Below are 25,848 nucleotides of genomic sequence, written 5' to 3'. Positions count from 1 at the left end.
ACGAACAATGATGCAGAGACGGGTAACGTGCCTTTCAAGACCCCAGATCCATCTATCCAGAGCTGACACTTCAGCTGTGGAGAGACATCCTTGTCAAACTACTTACATATTGCATATACAATGAGATGGCTCTTCATTTCTACCACACGAGTTGCAGGAGGTAGAATTTAAAGCAGAAGGGCTCCAGACCTCTTATTTCAGACTCTTGTGGCTCCAAGTGAGGAAATCACGCTGGCAATAATGAAAGTTCAGCGTTTACATTGAATGCACAGCATGTGAGAGGGCATGAAAATGTTTGGATGCAGAAGGATCTGGCTAAACATTCTGTGCTTCAGAAATTGTCAGTGTGCTACGAGTCAAGGTGGGGTGTTGAAGGGGCAATGCCTGTTTGGGATGCAGGTTTTCCCTGTACATCTTTTATTATTTGTCCTGCTGTTAGGAATGACACCAAGGAAAATAAATCCATTTGCATGTACCATACAGCCCTACAATGCAAAAGAAAGAGAGGAAACCATCTTAAAGTAAGAAAAATAAGATTCAGTTCAGCTCTTAGACATATATCAATGGTTTCACCTTATGATTCCTCTTTATCTTTTATGCCTCCTACTTTTATTATTATTTTATTTTACTAACACTTTTCTACCTTCTCCCTGTACCTTAGATACACTGGTTACTATTGCATAAGATATTTTTAATATGTGTGATAACCTCACACATAGTTTAAAAGCAGGAAAAGTTATTTATCTTCTCGAAAAGTAGCAATGGTTGCTATTAACCAGATTTTGGTCTCTGCAGTGCCATCAGGAAAAGGTGGCTCAAGTGTCTTCAGTAGCTTATAAACCAAGAATTGAAGAAACTAAAAGTCAATGCCTAAGATGACAAGAAATTTTGTGATATGGCTGTGTATTTCCAAGGAAAGTGCAGGCACTGTCATGCTGGATACTAGAGGAGATTCATCTTTATGCCATTTTTTGTCCATCACAATCTCATAGAAAAGGCTGTGAAAAACCTGAATATTAACAATTCATTTCCTAAATTTGCTTAGCTAATGTAAACTCAGTAGTTTCCACGTCCCACCAGCTTGACTGTGCCTGCTGGAGTTCACTTGTTGAGTAGTTCTCCCTGTAAGGAAAACGCTCCATGGGCATCATCTAGACCAGCTCATTCACTGCCAGGAACTGGTCTGATTCCTTAGAATAACAGTGATCTAGACAGCATTTTTACAAATCACTGTAAGTTCAACCCCTGAGAACAAGATTTTCTGAGGAAGAATTCCTGGGCAAGGCACGTTTGGAGGCAAGCAGGAGTTTAAGCTCCCTGTGCCTTTCCCACAGCACCGCTCAGAGCAGCAGGAACGCTGCACAAAACATCAGCTCAGTCCTACCCAGGCAGCTCCCAAAGGCTTGGGTGCCACATCCTACTCCACCAAGGAATTTTCCTGCATCTGCTCCACAGAGAAATCTTTGTGAGGCTGAAGGTCACAGCTCTGAGAAGTCCTTGTGTTAGGTGACCTCAGCTGGCTGGAATGTGGTCCTGAGTAATGACTGATGGGTTTCATATGACTCGGGTTTTTCTCCTTTGTCCTTCCCTCTCCTTCACCACTGAGCATTTTGCTAGTTAGTGGTTATGCAGCAACAGCTGCAAAGTGCCATTTTAAAGCAAATTATTCTTAATATCACTTTGCCAAATTGCCACAAACTATTGAAAAAGGAACCACAGAGTGGCTTGGCTTTGGAGGGACCTTAAAGATCAACTCATTCCATGGGGAGGGACACCTTCTTCCAAGCATCGTTCTTCCAAGCAGCCTGCTCACTGCAACCCCCTAAGCAGAGCAGGCATTTTTATCTTCACGTGCTTTTCTAGCCTAAAAAAGGCTAAAAGGCAGGACCTTGCCTGCCTGCAGCAGCGCTGAGCACAGCCCCGGCCAGCCCCGCTCCTCTCTCCCAGCGCTGCTGTTCCGCTGTCAAAGCTTTGAAGGAAAAATCTGCGGTACTGAGCGATGCTCTGCGATGTGGCAGCTCCGGAGGTGGCAGGGAAAGCTAATGCTCCAGTGCGATACTAGAGGGCACTGTAAACCTGGCAGTTTTGGCTCCAGAATGGGACGAAGCAAAAATTGAAGTGTTTGCTATCTACGGTCATTAAAGCTCTCCTGGTATTTAGTGCAAAATTAGTGCTAACCCCTGGGTCCTGAACAAATTAATTTGTGGAATTACATTCTGCAGTCGTAGATCCCCCTCCCTCACACTCTCAGTCCGGGATCCTTATTCACTGCCAGGCCCTGAGCTGCTCCATCCCAATGCCAGAGGGGCTCCTCTCCCAGGAAATGGTGGGGCTTGGAGGAAAAGGGAGCAAGAACCATTATGAGAACTCAGCAACTTTTTTTTTTTTTCTTAAAGCTATCACTTAACAGTAATGTGTTCATTAATTGCCAGCCAGACCACTGCCTGACTTCATTTAAAAACCCTGATGGTTTCCTTTCACTGTGGTGGCAAAAGGTTTCATCCTGCATCTTTTTTGCATATGCCAACATCAATTTTTTCCATGGGCCTGCTTAAGGATACACACCTACCAGAGAGGAGGAGAGTTCCTGCACTGCAATGAAACAAAGCTGTTTCTAAAAGAGTATTTTAAAACATATTTAAAAACAGGAACATGCCACTCCAAATTAAATGCTCCAATCAATGCGGTCGATGGATTAATAGTTTTCAGTACCTGTCTCCCCAGACATTCATCATAAGCCCATCACTGTGATTTATAATTCAGTGTTCAACTTAAATTAGTAAAATTTAAACTGAAACAACAACGGACTGACAAGTAAACGAGACTTTCCAATTTAAATGTGAAATGTTTACCCTGCATGCACAATCAAAGCTCTCTGCTCTCACAGGATCCTCCCCACACAGAACAAACACAAAGCCACAGGGAATAAGAGGAAAAGGCATCTTAAGAGGTCACCTAGTCCATCTCCTTCCCCCGGGGTAGGATCAACCCCGCCTAAATCAGTCTTGACAGGCAGGAGTTGCTCTAACCTGTTCATCCCTAGAGGTTTTCAAGGAGATTCCACAAGCTCCCCAGATGGTCTATTCTGGGTGTCAGTTATTCTTATAGATGGAACATTTTCCCCACATTCTAACCCAAATTGCATTTGCTGCAGTTTAATCCCACTGCTTCTGTCTGTGAGCAAGAGTTCATTACTTTTGTAGCATCTTTTACATTCGGGGAGGTTATTGCTGTATTTTCATCAGCCTTAGGTAATGGACCACAGTTCTTTCCCTCTTTCCTTCTTGGAAGCTTTATTTCCTAGAACTCCAACTGTTCTTTTCATTTTCTTTATTTCTCTGGCAGTCTGATGACCTAAACTGCTCCTCCCCAACACTCAGTAGAGATAGGAGCAGTGTACCACACCCCACCCTCTTTCCACACAGAGGTGTCAGCTTTGCTTCGCTCACACCAAAGCACCACAGTTGGCTCAGGATTATTATCTTGCCCACGATATTATCCCTTTCCCTTCGAAATGCTGCCTATGCAGCCATTTCCAGAGGCACATTTCAACAGTTCTCACACATTCAGCTTTGCTCTCGTCCTTTTAGAACAACAATCTCTTCTTTCCAGCCTGTTTCTTCAGTTTGTTAAGATTTTTGAATCTTACTCCTGTTCTCTGAGAGCACTTACAGCCCCTCTCAGCTTGACACTGCCAGCAGATGCAATAAGTCTATTCCATATTCCATTACCCAAGCCACTAATGAAAATATTGAGTAATACCAGACCCTGCACAGACCCCTGCAGGGCCAGGCTCGAGCCATCCTTCCACTTCGACAGCAAACAGCCAACAGCTTTTCAGTGTGTTTGCCCAGCTGGTTTGGTACCTCACAGCGTTTCTGCTCGACCATATTCCCCCCCCTTGCTCCTGGGAACACCACGAGTGAGTGGCAGAAGCCTGGCTGCAGTCAGGATGTGTCACACCTCTCCTCTCCGAGACCTGCTGCCCCGTCACGGGAAAATTAGATTGGTTTGATATGATTTATTCTTGACAAACCCATGGCCTGTGGGGCTACTGCAGCCCTCGTGCCCATGCCATGCCTCTGGATCCGGTGAGCAAAATTCTGTCCCTGCTGAAGTAAGGGACAAAACTCCCAGCATCCAAGGACTTCACCATGTCCAGATTCCACCCAGCCCACACAAGTGGTGCAAACACCATCACATTAGTGCTCCCGTGGGTAAGCAGGGTTTTATTTTCCCTGAGAGCTGCAGAGGCAGGATGTGGTCCAGGGATATCACATGTGGCTCTGAGTTTTGTACCCCCCGAGTACCAGCACGTCACGGGCACACAGCCCCTCTCCAAAACTGCTCTACCTGGTGCTACATCATTGCAATGGTATCCTCAGTGCAGTGGGTCAGTTCAACAGGGGTGGCAGAGGGTATAATTTGCATGCTGAAGGGAGCTGGAAGGAGGTGTAAATTACTCAGGCACAAGCTACCTAAGATTCACTTAAAATTCACTCTGAATTTGGCACCAGATATGTAGGAGATAATCAAGTTTTCCTTTTCGAGATCCTGTGTATTTAAAACCTGCTGTGTTTAATTTTTGCAGTCACAACAATGCTCATTCATAAATATTTCCTAATGTTTGATCCTATTAGTATGTACAGCGCAGTGTTTGATTAATGGACTGGAACAATGCGATCAAATATATTTTGGGCTCCAGAATACCACTTTGTAATGCCTAATATTTGATGAGATATTACAGATAGGCTTGTCTTCTGACTAGATGCGATTGCACTTGAATTCTGAGAAACCCAGATACAGATCTCGGATAAGATCTGAATTTCAAGCGAGTCCTAATTACACAGCACTGCTGGACCAAAGCTCGAGGTCTGCACATTTCCAGCACTGGATTCCTCGCAGCTCAGATGCAAATGATGTTTCTTAGCCCTCTCTCTCAGGAATCATAACATATTCATCAACTTGTAGTACCTAAGAGCCCTGTCCGACTGTATTTGGAAGACCTTAATTTGACTCCGGTAGGAGTTTAACAATATTAATAACTAATATTAAAGTGGGTTCCTAACGGGGACGCTGGGACAATACTCTTTGATCACTGCATTAATCTGGTGCAATTGCGTTTATATCAGCCTTGTTCATCCCGTGTGTGCTCAGTGCCATCTTGGCATGAATATGAAATATGCAAATCTGGGGGATACACGTTAATAGTGGGTCCATCTGCTTGGATCTTTTATTAAAGGGAAGTGTGAATGCAGTTGCCATGCAATACACTCTTACACACAAAGACCACGAGTTACGAAAACAAGAGAAAACACCTCATGCTTTGGCCTTACTGGCATTTCACATCCGTCGCTTCTGCGGCCGATTTTCACTTTAATTTAGAAAATTTTCCCAAAAAAACGAAGTTTGAGTGAAAAAGCCCAACAGTCAGCAGTGACTGTGCGTATACACGCACGCACATATCTTCCTCTCAAGTGACAGACAGGATATTAGTTCTCCACTGCATATGAAATTAAAACCAGCAGCACAAGAGAAAAAACATGCAAATGCCAACCCCTTAAAGCCTGATCTGGATCTCACTGCTACTGCTTAAGTAAGCTGTAACCTGGAGGAAAACGAGTTGTTCAAGAGAAAAAGAAGGTAATCCAGAGCTGGCTCGGGAGAGCCAAGTCCAAACTTGAGCTCAGCCTTGGCTATGGAGTCATAGCCCAGTGCCTCTACTGGATAGGGATGAACTGCTGTGTGCTGCTATTTCACTTTTTCCATGATAAACAACTCTCTCAGCTCCATCCAAAAGGAAGTGGCTCCTATGGCTCATTGTTCTTGTGCAGTGCCGTGTCCTTAGCTTGTCTCTGCCGTGGATGTCTGCTGTTCCATGCTAATGGTTTGGGGGGGGAGAATGCTGTGATTTATTTAACAGTTGGCAGGTCAAGCCTCCCTGCCCTAGATATGCAAGTGCTGATTCGGATGTGGAGTGGAGAAGGTGCCCTGACGACATAAAGTCAAAGTATCCACCTCGATGAGCATTTTTAATCCAGGAGCCGCCTCTCGTCCACCAGCCTGCAGACACAGAGAGCTCCTGTCACTGTAGTTGGTTCTGAGTCTCACACTCATCCCAGAAGGCTGGATTGAGCAGTCATTTTATTCAAGGGCACTAAGATCTGAAATACAAAGAGGGCCCATGTTCTCCTCCTTGATTCACATATTTGAGTAGGCAGCAGAGTAAGCAAGAAGAGAGGTTTTTTCCATATCTTCAATATGCAAATAGACTTGTGAGCTCAGCTCTCTATTCATTGCTTCCAACATACATGACACAGATGATACTGTTCCCATTGTCACACTAAAACTGGGGGCTTGATGACAAGAAAGCCACTCAGTTTCCATCTGCATAAAGCTGAGATGATGGTTGGATAGGGAAAGGCACTGCACTGGAATATGTCAGCTCCACTGTCTACATCCACAATTTATTAGCTGTGTTTGGGATCTGAAAAGCCACTTAAAATGTAAGTTATTCCTGCGTGATCAGTTCTTGGTACTACTTGGTGTGGCCTCATTTGTCGCTACCCAGGGACTGGCACCTTTCTCCCTAGAACAGGCACAGGGACTGTGTATGGGCTGGAGCCAGTGAATAACTGAAGGGAGTGTTCAACCAGCACGTGACTCGAGAAAAAGTTAAGTGTTGAGATTTATTATAAATGTATTTACTAATAGCATGGTAGCATAACTGGGTCAATTATTTGGTGGTGGGCACATGTGTGCCTGGGAGGGGAGCATGTGCACAGGTCTCCAGGTTCTGTGCTGCTGAACACATCACCTGCTCAGAAGAGGATAAATGTTTATCCCAGTGCTAAGGGAAGACAGAAAAGAGAACAAGTCAACCTTCCACAGCGAGCTGATAATGCATTTTCCACATCAAATTGTCAGCATTTATTCAATTACTTCACTCATTACAAGTGTGTTCTTCAACCACTACCCCAAAAACCCTCCCTGCTGCTGTCAGCTCCATTAGAAGTGACACCTTCCTTCCTCAGGTTAAAAAGCATCTGTGGAAGGCGTCTACTCCCAGCACAGGGCTGGGGAGACACAGCCCTGCCCTGGGAAGGGAGCTCCCCTCCCATCCATGCCCTCTCTCATCAGGGCTGGGGGGTGACACTGGGGCTTCCCATGGGAATCCATCCAGGGGTGACAGGAGCTGTTTTGAAAGCACAGACACATTCCAAGGCAGGGATTACAGGAATTCACAGGGCTCTGTCAAATATACAGGGGAGATCCCCAGAGCCAAAACCGTATATTCTCCAAACACTTCCATTTTAATAGTAAGTTACAAGGAAAGTTCCCCTTCTGAGGGGTTGTTAATTATAGATCCCTCCTTTAAGCAGTCCTCCTGTTTTTATCCGTGCTTACACCCCCACAGCTGGTAAAGAGGAGGAAAGCTCTACCTTCCCCAAAAATCAAATACATCCTAAATGCTTCCTTGAGCTGATTCACTTGGCTAAGCTCCGATTTGATATATGAAACAAAAGACAAGGCAACAGAAAGCGACATATTTTCCCTGTGTCAAGGTGAAGCACTTCCCATCACCCAGCCCATCTCTGCTGGGGTTAATGTGCATCAATAATATTTAAATGATCAAAGTTTCTCAGCAGAGACAGTGATGGGGGTTTTTTTTCTGACTTGTCATGCTTGTTTTCCTTAAAGAGGCAATGACCTGCTGTAGTCAAGGCTTGCAGTTTGGCACGCAGGAGCGTTTTGAGAGGCGTTATCTCCCGAACAGAACAGCAGCCTCATGTTTCCCTGCACAACAACCTTTCTTAGCCTAAAATGCTTTGCATCCCATTTCCTTGATCTGGCTAAGTGCTTGCATGCTGAAAATCCCACCCTCCCTCCAGCTGTCCTTCTGGCAGGGAAGAGACAGCATCTTCTCTCTGGAGAGTACAGTCACTGCTCCTTTGGTTATCTAATCAGGGAGGGCAACATTCACTCGGGGCCCTGCGAAAGCGGCTGAGCTGCAGAAAATGCATCCGAGGTCTTGTGCGGGAGGAGGGAGCTGGGGAAGCCTCCCCTCCCAGAGCAGATGCTCTCTGCCATTTCCCCAGTAGCTTTCACAAAGGAAGAAAAATGTGGAGTACTCCACAGGGACTGAAGCACTCGGCTCTTCCCTCTCCTGCTCACCAGGTCTGTGTGTGCAGGGCAGGGGCAGCGCCTGCGAGTCTGGCCCCGAGGCCAGAGCAGAGTGCGCAGAGAGGGCAAGAAAATAAATGTCCCCCACCCACCCTCCCGGCCTGTGCGTGCCAGAGCTGGCTGTGGCTCAGCTTCTCAAGGCTTTGTGTGGGTTTTCCAGCATTTCTCCTAACTACAAAATATTTTGCCTCTCTGCCTTTTTTAAAACCCCGTGATTTTGTCTTCGCACCGAGCACAAGGAACTGGGAAGCACAAACCTTCCCATCCTGGTCAAGCTGGGAGATGTTTTAACGTTCACCTTGCTAAGAACAAAAGGGCAGTACAAGGGTGGGGAGATGAGACAAATCCCCCCTGAGAAGCACAAGGTTCAAGCAGCCTTTGCCTCCATCATCCCCAACATCCCAAACAAAACCACCTAGAAGTAATTTCCTCCCTTCTCCCGGCAAACTTCTCCCCGGAGGTCCTGGCGGGCTGGAGAGAGTCACTGCTGGAACAAGGGGTTGGACTGAGATGTGATTGTCAAATATCACCCCAGGCCCTCCCTCACAAGGGGGTCTCTCTTCTGCTCCTGGGCTCGGAGCACAATTCCAAGCTGCGTTTCCACCCAATAAAATGCTTACTCACTGGCAGGAGGCACTTTGACATTCTTGGCCGCACATTGCTAGATAAGGACAATAAAAAGAATGTATTGCTATTATAGGTGATACAGCAACATGTATCCCCAAGTGAAAGGTCCTTTATAAGCCTGGTTATTATTCTGGCAGTAATCTTGGATCACCCTCCACGGGCTCAACTCAGCTCAGGCGTCAGCGAGCGCGTCGCCACCGTGAACAGGGACTGCGAGGTGCCACGTTTTCCTTCTGTTGTCTCAGTATATCCCCTATCACCCCAAGTCGGGAAAACACTTCCCTCTTTCTTCCACGCATGTCAAAAGCCCCACTTGCCATTTAGATTTAGGGAGCCAAATACAGCCCCGGTATAAACAGGTGCGAGCCCGCATATGTCAATAGAATTACACCTGCTTATAATGGGTTTACATTTGGCCCTTGAGCCCTGGGGATCCCTCTGGGAGCAGAGGCTGTATTAAATATTAAGGGCCTTATTCTCCACCCCCTGCCTACGCTGGAGTAATTAAATCTCGGTGCAGACCCATTGATTTTCAACCGCGCGCTCTCCCCGTGTGAGGAGGGAGTGCTCGGCACGAGGGAGGGGGCAGAGCTGTCCCCTCGAGGAAAATCACATCCCTTCTGCTGCTCGTGGAAATTTCATCCAGAAGAGAACTACACCCAGCCTTAAATATTTGCAAAATGTGCCCAGTTAAAAGAATGCAAAATGGTCCAGAATTAAACATTTGCTGCAACTCTCCCCCTTTCCCTCCTGCCTGTGGCAGCAGCACCGCCAGCAGCTGCTTCCTTTGGGCTCCCGTGCCTGTGCCTGCCACAGACGATCTCTTTCCTTCCCACCACCAGGACCCTCGGAGCCAGACCTGTCTGTTTAAGCCAGGAGCCGGGTGATTTCCCATCCTCCAAGCCTGCTCCCGGATCTCCTGAATCGCTGTGTAACCTTGGACAAGCCCCACAGCTGCCGCCAGCCTCCCCAGGGTGTCACGCTCATTAGTTAATTCTGGTGCTTTGCCTGGAGCTAGCGCCTTTTACCTGTGCCTATACAAGTATTATTGCCAGCTTCTGATCTTTTGAGCTTGCAGGGCTGAGAAAAACGACTTTGGTTTTTCCTTAAATGCCACGGAGTTTAGAAGTGTGACGACTCACACTGTGCTGTTATTCTTTCCAATTGAAACCTAATGATGCGTGCATATCACTTAACTCTGATGTCAATAATCAGCACACCACTTGGTCTTTGCCGTGGCTATTAGAGGGAATGAAAATGAAATACCAACTCCTTTTTATCCTGTTACGGTACCATAATAACTAATAAAGAAGTAATAAGTGAGACGTGGGGAATTTCCAAGGGAGTCATTACTAGCGAGCAGACCTAAAGGCACAAAGTGAACTCCAGGAATATTAGCCAGCCCTGGATTCCCAGCCAGTGCTTCTCACTTAAGTTATACTGCTGCTGTAAAGTAAGTGTTTACAGAAGAAGTTAGCATGTGGAAAGTATCTGACTGTGTCCTCAGCAGAGGAGTGGAAATTGAGCCAGAATCAAAGACATCCTTGCAGGCAAAGACCACCCTGTGCATCAGCGTCGCACTTAGGCTGGGCCACAGTCAAGACACAATGCCAGCATTTCATAAATCTCACTTATGCTCCAGAATATGGGAAACGTTTCCCAGAAGAGCTCTAAATCACCCCTTGTCTTGTCACAGGATGGATTGTGCGTTTTCCAGGGACTCTTAGATGGGAGAAGCCACATAGAGACCTCAGAGCAGTGGGCCAAAGGAAATCATGTAACAAAACACTGAGTCAATGAGGTTCAAACCACATACAAGCTGGACAATGCATTTTCTGGCTTAGGAACTATCGAATTCTTGGTTAGGAGGGAGCAGTTATTTTTTTTTGGAGGTCGTGTACATAGGAGGCAGTGGGGATTCTTTGGTTTTCCTCCCCGTAAATGAACTGTCATTTATCTGTGGGCAAGACAAAAACCTGTCGCTGCTTTGGCATCCTGTCTCCAGCAGCTGCCCCGTGCAGGGAAAACTTGGACCTTTACCTGCCACAGCTTTATCCACCTTGTCCACAGCTGGAGCCTCCTCTGCCCCGCAGTATGGACTCAACAGAGCTGACCTAAGCAACCTCTATTGCTTCTCCGGCCCCATGCTGGAAGGTGCTGTCAGACTTTACAGCCCTGCATATGAATTCCCCCACCCTACCAAAGAAAAACCCGGTTTGGTTAAATCCCAAAGCACATTCCCACCATTATCAAGCATTTCCCAGCCATCTGATTTCCCCATCCCCGAGTTCCTGCTTTGTTTATCCTATTAATTCCAACCACCCCCTCTTCCCCCAACACACACGCACGCAGCCTCATTTACAGCATCTTCGCTAGCAGAAGCCTCCCCAAAATATTCAGGGCACACCAAGCGAGGACTTACACGTGTGGGGAAACCCTCGTGACTGGAGATTTTTTTTTTTTTCCTCCCCCTGGAGCAAACATGATCTCATGATTTTAATTTTTTATTTTATTTTTTTTAAAGCTCTTAAAGGAAAAAAATAACAGAGAAGCCCCGAGGAGCGGCATTCCCGGCTGCCGTTATCCAACCGGGGGCAGCAGGACGGCGCGGATGCTGCACCGGGAGCCGCGGGGCCGCCGGAGCCGAAGGCTCCCGCTCGCATCCTCCTCTTCCTCGGGTGGTTTTCCCTCCCTCCTCCTCCTCCCCCCCGCCCTGCATTTCCTCCTGCACCTTTAAGAAGCCCATTGCCGCCGGTGGGATGGTGTGTGCTAAAGCTGCACAGAGGAAGTTACGCAGCCGGGATCAGGCACGGAGATAAAAGCTCCGATTGTGATTGAAAGTGAGAGCAAAAGGGATTTCAGCCTCGGCATTAACTTGCGAGGGGAGCCGGGATTGCACAAAGCTCCCCCGGCCATCTGCCCTTGGGGGCCGGCGGCGCAGCGCCTGCCCGCCGCGCTGGGCTGGGCTTAGCTGGGCTGGGCTGGGGGGTGTGTTTGGGGTTCCCCCCGGCCCCGAAGTTGCTCCGCCGGGAGCCCCGCACCGCAGAGCTCCCTCCCGGTAAGGACCCGCAGCGCCGAGCACCGGGGATGGGAGGAAAAGGGGAAAAAGGGAGGCGGAGGGGGGGGGGGGAAGGCAGCGCCGGCATCTGCCCCATCCCCGAACCCCGCGTGTCCCCCGCACCTCCCAAGTTGTTCCCAGGCTTTCCTGGGGTGTCCCGCTCTGTGTCACCCTCCCCGCAACGTCCCCATCTCCCCGCCGCGGGATGGGCTTTATTTTCCCACTTCGGAGTTCGGGAAGCCCGGGGGGGGCTCCCCCCGCCCCGCCGATTCCCACTCGCAGCCCTTCCATCCCCCCAAAGTCCTTCGGTGTAAAAGAAACCGGGGAGGATGGGGCGGGAGCGGGGGGGAGCGGCATCGGGTTTTGCCGGGAACCGCGAATCCATCAGGGAGAGCGGCGGGATGCGAGTGGGATTTACAGGTTTTTCTGCCGGGAGCTTGGAGCCGCGCAGCGTTATCGCGGGGTTCAGGGTCCCGGCACCCCGCGGGGGCTCCCCAACTTCGCTGTTAGGGGCGCGGGGAAGGGATGATCGGCGTGGGAAAGAGGAGAAGAACTCCCGCTCCCTGAGCGCGGGGGGGAGAGCGGAGGGTGCGTGGGGAAAGCAACACTTCTGAGAGAAAATTAAAAACTCCTCCATTGAGTTTACTTTCTGCTCTTAATTCCAGAGCAGCTCAGTTGTTGCTCAGCGTTGCCCCTTTATTTCAATAGGGTGTTAATCCAATAATAAGAAAAAAACCGGAGCCAGCTAAGTCAAGACACAATCTAATTTTGTGTTTTTAATACTCCGGCTATCAGTCCCCAGTGAGTGCTGAGTACTCTTCAAAGAGAACAAAGAGCATTGATTCTATTTGTTCCCATGAACTGCAGTTTCTTAATAATATCAGGTGAAGATTTATTTTCTAAGAATCAAACCAAATCAAGCAGGGTGAAACCTTTAATTCAGGGAGCCTCTCTGCCCCGTTTGCAGTATGTTGGCTCATTTCAGAGCAACACTCCCAACTATTTCTGCAAAGGGACTGGACTGGCAAAGTGTTGCACCTCAGACTTCTCCCCAGATCCGCTCGCCTGGCTGATGGACTGAGAGTAAATACATTTTTCCCCAGCAAATTTTTATTTCCCTGGGAATCTGTGACATTTAGCCAACATAACAAGACACTAATAGATATTATAGATCCTTTCTACCTGGGTTTTTCCCTGACAGCCATTCAAGTGCAAAACATAATTGTGGAGGCTATGAAAATAGATCCATAAACTTAACAGCACTGGAGTCCTCATTAAAACTACCCTGCTTGTTTTCTGCACAATGCCAGAGTCTCACACTCTCCGCTGTTATCAGGCACTTGGCAGTGACCAGTTTGATGTAATAATTAGGAACTGACTTGTTATAACTGAAAAGACAGCTCTGATGTAAGTAGGACTTATAAACACTGTGTCACACCGGCTTATTATTTTTACTACATTTACTCATAATGTAAAAATAGCAGCCAGTCTATTCTTTTTCTGGGAGTTTATTCAGGTCCAACGCAGCTATAATAGGCTGTTCGTTGAGAGCTGGCAATGAAGCATGAGAGACAGCTTCTCTTTATCTGAACTCATTCATCTCAATCAGCAATCCCTCAACCAAAAAGGGGGGAATGGGAGATGGCAGCACGGCGGTGTGAAGCCCCCGAACATGGATCAATGCATCTGTTAACCTGGAGTTTCGGAGCTTTAGCAGCTGAGCTTGATGAGGAGGCAAATGCTCAACGTGCTGTTGAAGCAGACATCCCTAAATTGTGGAAGAAAAGTTGGGGAAACAAACAGAAAGGGAATTATCCCGAGCTGAATTTCTGTTCTGGATAGGTGCCTCCCGCCTTCTCAGATGAGATCTCCCTCCTGAATCTAATGCTGAGAGAGGGTTTGATGTTTGGGTTTTTTTTCCCCTTCAGGTCTTTGTCATTTTGTTTTGTAATTACTTACAATTTTTATAGCTCTACTGGAAAGACAACAAAATTGCAGAAATGTTGCTCTAACCTGAAATGAATACTGGGAAGGTCATTGCTCTTTGTATTAGGTGAACCTAAATGTTATTAGGACTTTAAATTGTTTTTTATTAAATGTTATTGTTCAGATAAATCATATGTGGGGATGCTGGACAATGTATCTGTCTCCCCAGCTGTCTTACTTATTTGCTTATCTTTTTTAAGACTATCATTTTGTCTGTCTACCCCTGCTCTGTGTCTGCATATTCTCCATCTTCTAACGACCTATAGCTCCTTCTTGATATTATTTGAAGACCCATTAGAGCTCCTGTTGACCAGCTGCTGTTACAAGGCAGATACCTCAAATGGGGCAGCGCTCCTTCCTTTCTCCCAGACAGCAGAAAAGCCATAAGCATCTTACTATGGATTGGTTTTTATTAAAGTTGTATATCTCTCTGGCACAAAAACCTGTCTGGTGGCTTGGGAAGCCCAGCTGAGGACTCTGCCTCCTTGGGGACCCATGTCCTTACAAGTCTCGTTGCTCTGACTGTCCCCTCTTGCTCCCACCCAATTTGTCTTTCAATTTCTTGCAGGTGCCACCTGCTGATGAGCTGTCCCTTTGCCCTGACCATGAAAGGGAGAGGAGACCTCAGGTAGCCCCATGGATTGCAGCTGAAGGCTTTGGGAACTTGGTGCTCCGTTGCCAAAAGGCAGAGTTGGACAAATCCTCGCCTGCGAGTGCCTCACCACCACCACAGGACACGGCAGGAGCAGCAGAGACCAGCACTGCTCCTGTCAGCCCAGTGACCACCCAGCATCCTGCTGGGACCACCACGGCTCCTGACACCTGACCTGTCCGTGTTGACGCAGCCGTCCTTCGGGAGAAAGGAATTTTAGCTCCAAAGGGTCCCTCTTGGCAGAGTGGTACTGATGACCAGATGCTCTGTTTGTTTTATGTGTTAATGTTCAAACTCCCCAGTAATTAAGGCAGGCACAGTTTAAGGCACTTTCCACAGCGACGCATTTGCAGCAGACAAGAAGGTTGAGGAAAACCTGATCCAGCACCATCTTACGGCCTCTCCAATTTACTCCTATCAAATTTCATCAGCGACTCAGAACTTGATCTTTCTATTGATTGACTGGAGTCACCTCTAGATATTTTCATGCTGATTTGGAAGACCTTTCGTACAATAAAAGGGGGGAAAAATGAGGTTAAGGAAGACTTTTGACCACTGATCAGCAACTCTGGCCAAAACTTTCCCAATCAACTGAATTGCAAAGTTGGCTTCCGTGCCGAGAGGAACTTTCCACATCCAGACACAGCGGGACCATCAGAGTTGGGATCATCCCTGTTACCTCCTGGGTCTCCTTCCAGTGGATCATTTTTAGATGAGGAGTTTCCATGCTGATCCTGAGAGCAACCCCTAGCCCAGTAGCCGCCTTCCTCGGGACTGCCGGCACTGCCCTTGCCCAGGGACCCCGCGCTCGGCCGCAGCTGCCATGCTCCGCCTGGTTGCTCTCCTCTTGCACTGCGTCCCCTTGGCCATGGGACAGTATGACATTTGCAAGTCCTGGGTGACCACGGACGATGGCCCCTCGTGGGAGTTTTACGCTTGCCAGCCCAAGGCCATGCGGATGAAGGATTACGTGACGGTCCGGGTGGATCCGGCAGGAATCACTTGCGGGGACCCGCCCGAGAGGTTCTGCACCCATGTAAGTGTTCCCCTCCTTATCTGATGGGTTATAACGGGCTCTGCTGGTGGCCGTTGTGAGGGCATTTTTGTTCAGGGTGGCCACAGTGGCTGCTGCCTTGAGCTCTCAGTGTCCTGGTCTGCCAAGCTGGGGGAAGGCATCCTGCCCATCCCAGTGCTGTGCCGAGGAGAAGCCAGTCCTGCAGCAGGGATGGTGGAGGGGAGGGCAAGGAGGGGCTGGGGAGCGCTGAACAAGTCCTGGGTAAGGTCTGGCTTTTGGAAAAGCTCTGCCCCCAGCGAGCACTCAACCCGAGCTGCTCCAAGCACGTCCCTCTGCTTGCTAAAGCATGTGGGGTGTGCTCACCAGTCCCACCCCAAAGAGCTGCTCCAGCACTGGGGTTTTATCACAGTTATCTTTGAGTGAGAGTGAAGGGCAGGTTGGTGAGGGCCAGCGTGGCCCCTGCACACTGACAGCTCTGGCAGTTGGTCTGACAGCCATAAGTTTCACTGAAATATCTGAAAATGTGGTTCTCCCTCTGTTCTAACCTCCCCATGAAAAGACTCTGTGGACAGACATTTGCCCTTGTAGTTAAAATCTTTAACTTATTTTCTCTTAAATATTAATCATTGCATTTCATTCCATGCACCACAAAGCTCAGCAGGAGCGTTTGATTTATAATTCACAAGGCTTTACATTGTTAAAGAGTTCAGGGGTCAAAGCAAAGAGCGAAACAGTAATGCCCCCTCTCAAATGTCCCCCAGGAGTGGTCCAAGTGCACATTTAAGGGACAGGGACCAAGCCAGCCCATGCTGGCAGAGTTTCCATTGTGGTGAGCACTGGACACGGAGGTATTCTAAAAGAGTATGTTATTTTTTTATTACCTATAAGGAGAAGGGGAGCTCTCCTTCTAATAGAGTCCCACTTTCTTTTGCTAATGCTATCCAGGCTTGTGTACCCTGTGCCTCAGTTTGCCACCGAGGAATTACCCTGGGCCCAACCAGCTCAGGGCACCCCTTGAAAATCCAAGAGAAAAATGCTGCTTTGATACCAAGGGACACCAAACATTTATGACCATCAGAACATGCTGCCAGTAGTTCCCCAGTTCCCTCCAGCCTAAGGGGTCTCATTAGTACCAAGGAAGACATTTCCACTAATTCCAGATAAGTAGCAGCTTTTCCTTTTAAAAGATCGTTTGAAAAGAAAGATTAAGTCCAAGGTTGCAAATAAAACCGTTAACTATTGATGGGCCAGTCTGTATTTCCATTTATCTGACTGGCAGCAGAAGGATTAAAAGGAGAACACCAGATTGCTTTGCACTACACTCCCTGCAGCTCTTTGCAAACCCTTTCTGGTTAAGGATGCTCTAGACTTCAGCTCCACTGACCTCCAAGGAAGCAAAAGGTGGAAACTGAACTGCAATCAGCCCTGCACATCCCTTGATTCAGTCAATACCGAGCTGAAATCTTTCTATTCTGGGCGCCGGCAGTGTTTCCGTGTAGCGTACGCCTGCCATGTGCTGTAACACTTGCAAACACCGTGTACAGCCGTGAATGAGAGCTACACAAATGCAAAACATGGATTTGCCTTCCTGTCCCTGCCTCACCCCAGCCTGGCCCAGCTTTTTGTCTTCCAAAGCAGAAGCAAGCACTCACAGCCACGTCCCCGAGCAATTCCCCGATGAAGAATCAAGCTAAGAACAGGAATGATACACTGCAATATAATTTTTTAGATTGTTGGGATGGGTTTATGAAATTCCACTGTATTCGTGGCCCTTTGTCCCCTCCTCTTAGATCGATGCTGTCCTCTCCAGAGGACTAAAGAGCTATGAAGAGGAAGAGCAGCCCTGCTGAGGTGAGCAAAGAGCCCACCCAGCACTTAGTGCACAGGGCAGGAGGTGGCTGCAGGAGAGATCCAGCCTTAGGACCGGAGTGGTGTGGGCTGGGAGGCCATCAAGGTAAATTTTCACGGGGAATGACATGTGGCCACTTACTGCTGAGCATCCCCTCATGGTCAGCAGAAAGTGGAATCAGCAAGAAACGGCCCTTCCACCGCCGGTCCTGGGTGGTGACTTGACACCTATTGACAGGCAGGGGGAGGCGAGCCGAGCCCGCAGAGGATGTGAGCCGAGTTTTGCTCCCCCTGCACTAAGGAAGTGCTGGACAAAAATCGATGTCTCTGCCCACCGATCGTTACAACCTCCGAGCCCCGGCCCTGGCTGGGAGGGGAGGGTGAGCAGCTCGCACACACACCCTGAAGCTGCTCCTCGCTGCCAGCCCCACTCAGGTGCCTTTCAGTGTCCTGTTATCCTTCCTCTTCAGGTTTTAATTATTTCCCTGTAACAGGTGGGTTCTCATAGGAGCCTGGCTTTCCAGCAGAGAAGTTCTTACGGTGACGATATTGCTTTCTTAGGTGTCTTTCAAAACAGCGGGGTACTGTCCGTGCAGTTAAACTTGCGTTACTCAGAATTAAGCGCAGCCCAGCGGGACGCCTGCACTGCTCAGACAGCTGAAATCAAAACTGAAGACACACAAACACCCCTCCATGCTCAGAGCAGCCAGACAGGAGGGGAGCTGGACCGTGTCCCTGTGCAGGGCACCGCTGTGGGCAGGCAGAGGAGCAGAGTCCTGGTGACAGTCAGGACCCTGTCAGACAGTGAGTGTGTCCTGCGAGGCTGTAGCAGCACCAGGAGGCATCACACAGCCCACAGGATCACACACTACGCTGCAACAACTCTGAGCAGTGCTCACAGAGAGTTCTGCACAAGGAGGCGTCAAGGGATGGCAGGAATTATTTGGAGGACAGTCTCTTCTGTTTTACAGCAATTCTAGCCACTTCTAGCTGCTTGCTTCTGCTTGGGAAGTGTTTTGCTGCTTATTAAAGTCAAGGGTTTTGCTTTTTCCACAGTTTCTAAACCTGTTCCTGTTCATGTCAATGCCTTCCTGGCAGGGTCACCTGAAAAATGAATTGTACTTTCCCTCCTGGCAGGGCAGGGGGAGTGGTGGGAGCAGGAAGACAGATGGATAAGTAAATAAAAGCCTGAATGAATCTAAAAGCGTGACTGAAGACTAATAGGGAACAGATCTTTTAGCCAAGGATGTCGAGGGAGGGGCGAGACTTCAAAGATCACATGCAGGGCACGGCACGGAGCAGCTGAATGTGGGTTTCAAAGGAGAGGGGTTTGCAGGATAAGCACGGCTGGGGAATGGCAAAGCTGCACAGTCTGCAAGGGGCAGAGGGGAGATGGAGTGTTCCTTCACCTTCCCACCCTCCTGGGGAGGAGAGGGAGGATGGCCCAGCTGGCAGGGTGCTCCCAGGTGTCGATGCTCTGGGATGCTGAAGCGCTTCTTTGCTGATGAGCAGGGACCTTGGAGGATTTAACTTCCAAGCATCAGCGTTTTCCACACAGGATAAAAAAAGTCCTCTGGTTTTGTGGGGAGTTCACATATGGGGTGAACACAAAAAAAAACACCAAAGCCCTGATCCCAGCTCCAAATAGTCTTGCAGCTCAGAAGGTTTCCAAATCATTCTATCAAAAGCAAGGGGGGGGTGTCCACAGCAGACGGTCCCCATGGAATGGTTTTGCTGCTCCTTGACGTACCAGTGGGAGCTCCCTGCACCAGCAGCACAGGGAGCCCAGCCTGCTGCAGGAATGGGGGCCTTTGTTTTCCCCCCCAGAGGTGTCGAGACAGTATTTCTTGTTCTGACAACCCTTTTGATGCAGGGCCGAGCTCTTAGCCCGTATTGATGGGTCAGGGGTATTTTTGTTTGGCGTCAGCATTGTTTCATCAGCTAATAGAGCTTGTTGACTTTGGCACGGGTACATGAAAGGAAAGGGCTTTATTTATTCATTACACATGCAGCCAAATTGGATGTTTAGTTTAATTCTTAGCTAAACTTTTCTGAATGACATGCGGTTATAAGGCTTGTGCTGAAGAACTATTTCTCTTGCTAGACTGGGTGATAAATTGGAAAAAGCAGACAAGCCTTTGGGCATAGAAACCTTTTTCCCTACATTCTTAGCCCACCTCATACAACTCTATCCAACCATATCTTCATAGACCTGTTTAGGTGCAGACAAAGGATTGTGGGTTTAGGGATGGTTAAAAGTAAAGCAGAAGTTTTTAAAGTAAGAAGGAAAAAGGAGTTGCTTCAGAAATGCTCTTCCAGATGCATTTTTCAAGATGCAGCATGATCTAATGGTACAAGAATGGATCTTCTGGTGCCCTGAGCAGAGACCCACAGCCCTTTCCCAGCCCACTGGAGGCACCTGTGCTGCCCCTGCATGTTGTTTTAGACTGAACCATGGGGCAAAGCACGAGGTATCCTCAGCCTTTTGACTGCCCCAGGGTTCAAGGACACCCTTTGGGCTAAGCAGAGCCTGTATGCAAGTCAAATGGAAAATCCTTTCCAAGAAAAGCGGATGTTCTGCCTCCTCCTCGAATAAATCAGCACTACCCAATACTGGTTGCAAACCCATCCTCAGCCATAGCAGCGGGCTGGGAGTTGGAGCTCCCCTTTGCCCTTCATTGTGGGACCTACATGGCACTGGGGACGATCACTACTTTGCCTTTACACCAAAATTCAGCAGCACAAGAAACTCACTCTCTGCTGTCAAATGACCCAAGACATCTCAGGCCAGGTTGTGGAGACGGAAAGACACATCTTCCTTTTCACATCTACAAAGTGCTAACAGCCCCCCTTCCCTCTGAACCTTCCAGCACATTAAATTAACACCTGGAAAATGCTCCCCTTTCCTTTGAGGAGAGCCTGGAAAAGGCAACTGCTGCCATTTCCACCCGGATGCAGGTTTCCCTAATCCACGCCTTGCACCCGTCGTGGCGTTGCTTTCGAGCGTGGGAGAAAAAGCTGGAGCCCTTTGGTTCTCTTCCCGCCCTTAATCACTTCTCAGCATCAGGGTTGCTGCAGAGGACACTGTTTGAAGTCGGGATCAGTGGCTCCTCGCCCTTGGGGCCAGACCCTTGGGTTGTACGTTATTAGCAGCTCAGCAAATTACACATTGCTGCTCTCCCACCACCGAGGCTGCTCCGGAGAGCGGCAGGATCTCGGTGGTACAAAAGCAAAGGCTTCACAGACAAATGAAAGGACACAATTCAGCTTTAAATTAGAGAGTGCTGAGCACACGGGATTTTCCCTCACAGTCTGTAACAATTTCCTTAAATGCCCAGTTCGGGATTCATCTTGTTGTAAAGTGGGATGCTACTCCCCTAGCAAGGATCATTTCCACTTGCTGATGGAAAAGACACAGCGATAAAACCGAAGCTGTCAAGTAGATTTAATTGGTACAGTGAGCAGGAAGTTTACCCCCACCTTGAAGGAGATGAGAATAAACTACTTTTAAGAAAAGCTTTGCTCTTCAAAGGGAGCAGTGACCAGATGGGAAAAGCAGAAGAGAACAAACTCAGAAGACTTGCTGGGAGTGTGGCCAGAGCTGGAAGAGCAGCTCTCACAGCAGTCCTTATATCCCAGGTACCACAGTTTTCCATAAGCAACTTTTGAAGCCAAAGCTGTTCAAGGAAATCCTTCCTTATTTATAGATTCCAAAATCTATGTTGTATTCTACAGCACAGATATGATTTTCTGTGCTGGAAAACACCAAAGAGGCTTTTTCCTCCTCAAATCACACAGCACTGCTGGGTGACCATTCTGGAGATGTCTCTGGGGAGAAGGTTGTGCCTGCAAAGCCCTGGCAAACAGCAGTTTGGACTTCCAGCCTTCACCCCAGGCAGACAAACCATCCCCTGCAGCCTCAGACGTGTCCCATGAGGTTCCCACAAGCCCCCCCATCTTCCAGGCAGGGTCACCAGCACCCACAGAGGGGACATGTTGCAGTGCTGACCCTGCTCCTGCCCTGCTCCACTGCCCTCATCTGTGCTTGTTCCAGCCTTTGGCACTGGTGCCTCTGCACATCTGCTCCGTGCTCCACGTGGGCAGGCTCAGGGAAACCTGTTCCTTTTGGCTCCAGGGTGGATTTCTCCATTTCTCAGCCATCCCTGAGCAGGCTCCAGCCTGCCATTCACACGGAAGGCAAACATCAGAGTGTGTTAGAGCAGTGGGAAGGTGGTTGGAGGGGACAGCAGGGTCCACCCATGAGCAGGGCCGGGGGGTTCCAGTGCCCACACACCCACATCCCAGAACCACCACCTGTCTTGCTGCTCACTCCAGCACAAGCAATGGGTCTCTGCTCCCTCAGTGCTGAGCTCCACATGGATGCTGCTGCCACCACTGTGACCAGTCCTGCCTCAACACTTCCATGCCCCTTTCAGGGGGAATATCCCAAAAGGACAACTAGCACAGATTCAACTGGTTCTAATCCCAGCTAAAGGGTTTGTAACTCCCCATCTGCTGGCTGAGTCAGCTGCTTCAGCTCCACGGTGCTGCCATTCAGGGCATTTGGGTAGCCCTCTCAAAGGAAAGGATCAGTCCTGCCCTCAGGGACAGCCAGGACACATTTTGGGCTGACCACAGCTCAGTCCCAACCTCCAACAGGCACCTGCTGAATTGTTCCCCTGAAGCAGAGCATAAAGCAGCCAAATGCTTTGCTACAACAGCAAAGGCAGAGCGCTCGATGCAGCAGACACAGGAGCGCTGATCAGAGGCCGGGGTGGGTGCAGGGGTACCCACTGCCCAACTGTGCTCCCCCCAGAAAGGCTTCAAAAACACACCTCCATCTGAGGAGCACAGCAGAGCCTCCACTCCCTGCCTTTCCCACCCCCAGCCTCCACGTCCTGCCCTCCCCCATTCAAACTATCAGGGCCTCTCTCGCAGAATAAATTATTAATAGCGGCGTAGCGAGCCTCTCTGCAAAGGCTGCATGTATTGAGCTTACAAGGCGCACAAGCTTTTAGAGAGCAGGACACTTTTCCTACTTCCTAAGCATTTTCTTAGTCCTGAATCAATAATGCACTCGCAGCCCAGCACACAGGTCGCTGCTGCTGTGCTCCTGCTGGTTGGGGCTGCGGACACAAATACATCTCTGTAGCAAGATGCAAGGGCTTAATATTCTGGCAAAGAAGGGATAGGGCAGGATCCAAGCAGCTTAATTTGTAAACAAGCTTCAGGGAAGTGCCCTGGGCAGACCAAAGCTTGCAGCTCCTGGGTACAGAAAGTCCGAGTTTGGAGACGAGCTAAAAAGCAGTCAATGGGATTAAACGCCCGCGTTTCTGAACGCATGCCCACGGCTGAGGGGTGACTAGTTCATCAGCCTCTGATCCCGGGCTCTGGGTCACCCTGCAATCCCCACTGCAAAAGGTGGGGGCTGCAGGGGTGCAGCCCTGATGAGGGGGCTGGTGGGGGTGGAGGTGAGCCCAGGGCGCCAGGAGGGACGGGGTTAGAGCAGCTCACCGCGGGGGGGGGGGGGGATTAGCAGTTCACAAAGAAAGAGCTGCTCAAAAATGATTCCATGGGAAGCCGGGCTGCTGCGGGTGGTGTGTGTGGATCCCCGGCACAGATGAGATTATCTGCTTAGGAGTGGAATTTTCTGGGCGGCGTTAACCCTTGTGCCGCCCCCAGAGGAGCCGCACGCGCATCCCGCGGGACGAGGCGCTGGGCGGCGGATCCAGCAGCTGAACCGCTGCCAGCCCATCCTGGCTTTGGGAATGGGAGCGCTGCCCCGGTGCCACCCTGCAAAACATCGTGCCTGGGGCCCTCCTTGGAGAGGTCACCCGTGGACTGGGCTGATTGCAGTCTGGAGGTTAAATTTCGTCGTGTGGCCAGATTTTCTGCTGCTGGCTGAGCCAGAGTGGGCGTGAGGGGATTTGTGTCGGTGCACGGGCGGTGCCGGCTGCGCTGCGAGGGTGGACAGGTGACTTGGATCAGCCCTTGTGCGTGACAAGGAGCATCTCCCTCTGGATCCTCCCTTGGTGGAGAGGATGCTTCCGGCCTGGACATCAGCCTCCTGCCAAGCTTGCGTCGTTTACGGTGCAAAGACCAGTTCAGACCCTAACGTGGAGGTACTACCAGACCATGGGAGAGTTTCAGAGACAGCATGGGGTGAGAACAGAGATTTCCTTGACCCTCATGGCTTGTCTCGACCCTCAGATCAACATTGGGTGGACAAGCCACTACTTTTCCCAGCTTCAGATGCCTGGGGGAGTCCAGTCCTCACAGAGGTGGGGCCCTCAATGCTCCTGATCAAACCCAGACCTGCTCCTGAAATCCCTCCCTGCCTCAATTTCCCCAGCTGGAGGCAGGCCATTGACCTGCCACCACCCCGCCCTGTCTGGCACGGTGATGTTTCCCCAGGGCTGGTGCAGAGAAGGGCACAGCCCTGAGCCAGGATGAAATACGAACGAGATGCTTCTCGAATTCAGAGCAGGCTGGAGGGGGAAGGGGAAGAGCAGCCATGAGTAGGGCTTGAATCTCTTCTCTGGCGGAGAGACAGGCCCAAGGGAGCCCGAGAGCCTTGAACGAGCGGCGCTGCTCGGCGAGCGAGGATCTGCTTCAGGCCAAAGGCGAGAGGCAAAAAGCAGAATGTCTCTGTGTGTCCCGGTGTCGCGGCCAGAGCCGCGCGTGGGGCCGGTTGTGCTGAGTCACCTGCTCCCGAATCCCGCACGCAGGCAGAGCCTGTCCTACCACCCCTGCAAGGGGTGACCTTGGGCTTGGACAACCTCCGAGCCGGGAGGAAGGGGAAGGAAGCAGAGGAGCAATCAATCCCCCCAAACCACGGCCGGGGAGGAGATGGAGGGAGTGACATTCGGCTGAGCCAGAATTAGCAGCAGATCTGTGGAGGGACCCCATTTCCACCCTATTAATAATTCATTCCAGCTCTGCCTTTACCTGCTCATAAACAGCAAACAGCTTGTTAGCGAGGACGGTTTTCTCCCCTTTTGCTGTCTCTGCCTTAATAAGAGCCCCTTGCAGATGGCTGGGGGAGGGAGGCGGCAAGGGAAGGGCACACCAGCGGGCAAACCACCCCCCCAGCCCACCCTGAGCTTCCCATCCCATCCCAAAAATGCTCCCTGCCCCAGCACCCGCTGCCTCCCTGCCGGAGCTGCCCTTCCCCTGCAGAGGTGAAGCTGTGAAATAACCCCTGGGTGCCTTGCCAGAACCTGCCTACCCACACATGCCACTTAAAAACATCCCTTTGGAGGGACAGCAGGAAAAGCAGAGCGATGCCTGGGGAATATGTGGATGAGGGGAGCATTCCCGAGTGGCTCTCGAGCTGCAGCCGCACAAGCAGCCCTTGGGAAAACTGCAACTTCTACCGTATGAGGCAGCTTCTGGTTGTCTAAAATATATAGAGCTGACCAAAGTGGTTTTTAGAAAAAAAAAAAAAAAAAAAAAAGTAGAAGAAAATAGCATCTTGAAGAAACCTGTTAAGATTTCGTTTCCAAAAGGCTCATTTTTCCATTCAGAGCATTCCCAGTGTCTCCACAGTCCAATGCTGTGCTGCTGGGCCCATCAGGGACCCCTCCCTGCACACTGACAGACATCCCAAAAAAGCACAGGCAGAGCTGTTCCCAAGATGTTTTCCAGGCTCAGATCACCGCTAAGTTGCAGGGAAAGCCCATTTGGGCACCAGAGAAGTGGACCCTGTCCAGGCATCTCCCAGTGACCTCCCATATCCCTTGGAACATCAAGCAAGGAGGGCACAGACCTTCACCTGGGCTCACAGGGAAGGGTCAGTGTGGGGCTGTTTGGCACAAGAGGGCCCTCACATTTCTCCTCATCTCTCTCCGAGCTCCCAGCCCTCTCTGCAGTGAGTTATGCCACTTGCCAGCTGTTGGACATAATCGCTGTAAATTAATTACGGTTGTTTCACCCCTCTGATCCCTCCCAGCCCATGAATAGAGTGAAAATTAATTGTCAGAGAGTATTTCCAGTTCTCTGGGAGTCCCATCCTGGCCACTGGCAGGTTATGGTTTATGTCCTGAAGCATGAGATTTAATTACTCACAAATGTTATTTTTGATCATAAAATCACCTTGTCTTTTCATAAATCCCGACAGAGCAGTTGAACCCTCAGATCAGGAGCAGCAAGAGTGAAAACACCCTGAAATGCCATTAGGGCGAGCCCGTGTTTTCTCCAGGGTAAATGCAATTCTGTTTGGGAAAGAGCATCACATCCTGGAGCAATTACTGAAAGAAAAAACCAAGAAAGTTTCCCAAAACAAACAGTGCTCAGTGTGACCCTTGTCAAAAATCTGTGTTGCAGAAAATGGGTTTAACTTGGTGTCCGTGGGGAGGGTGAAGGTGTTTGTCACCAGAGCTGGATCGGAGACAGCATCTTCCCCGCTCGGTGGGTGATTTTCCGGTGCTGAACAGACACCAGAGCAAACCCACAGCCTGGCCAGGATGGGGACAGAGA

The 25,848-nt window shown here is 49.7% G+C and overlaps 1 protein-coding gene across 2 annotated transcripts in view; it reads left to right on the top strand.

The window, feature by feature from the left end:
- Positions 1–11,372: 11,372 nt before the first annotated feature.
- NTNG2 (netrin G2) overlaps positions 11,373–25,848 on the top strand; it is a 47,824-nt gene continuing 33,348 nt past the window's right edge. For both annotated transcript variants that reach the window (XM_027911633.1, XM_027911635.1), the window contains exons 1-2: positions 11,373–11,869; positions 14,424–15,543. In XM_027911633.1, coding sequence (XP_027767434.1) covers positions 15,331–15,543 — 213 coding nt within the window. In that variant the 5' untranslated portion in view covers positions 11,373–11,869; positions 14,424–15,330. The remainder of the gene's footprint in view (positions 11,870–14,423; positions 15,544–25,848) is intronic.

This window comes from Empidonax traillii, unplaced genomic scaffold, assembly GCF_003031625.1.
Source record: "Empidonax traillii isolate 1590-97213 ecotype Southwest subspecies unplaced genomic scaffold, ASM303162v1 scaffold34:size3740991, whole genome shotgun sequence".
Lineage (NCBI taxonomy): Eukaryota > Metazoa > Chordata > Aves > Passeriformes > Tyrannidae > Empidonax > Empidonax traillii.
Note: the sequence above shows the minus strand (reverse complement) of the source record. Positions and strands in the feature narration are given on the sequence as shown.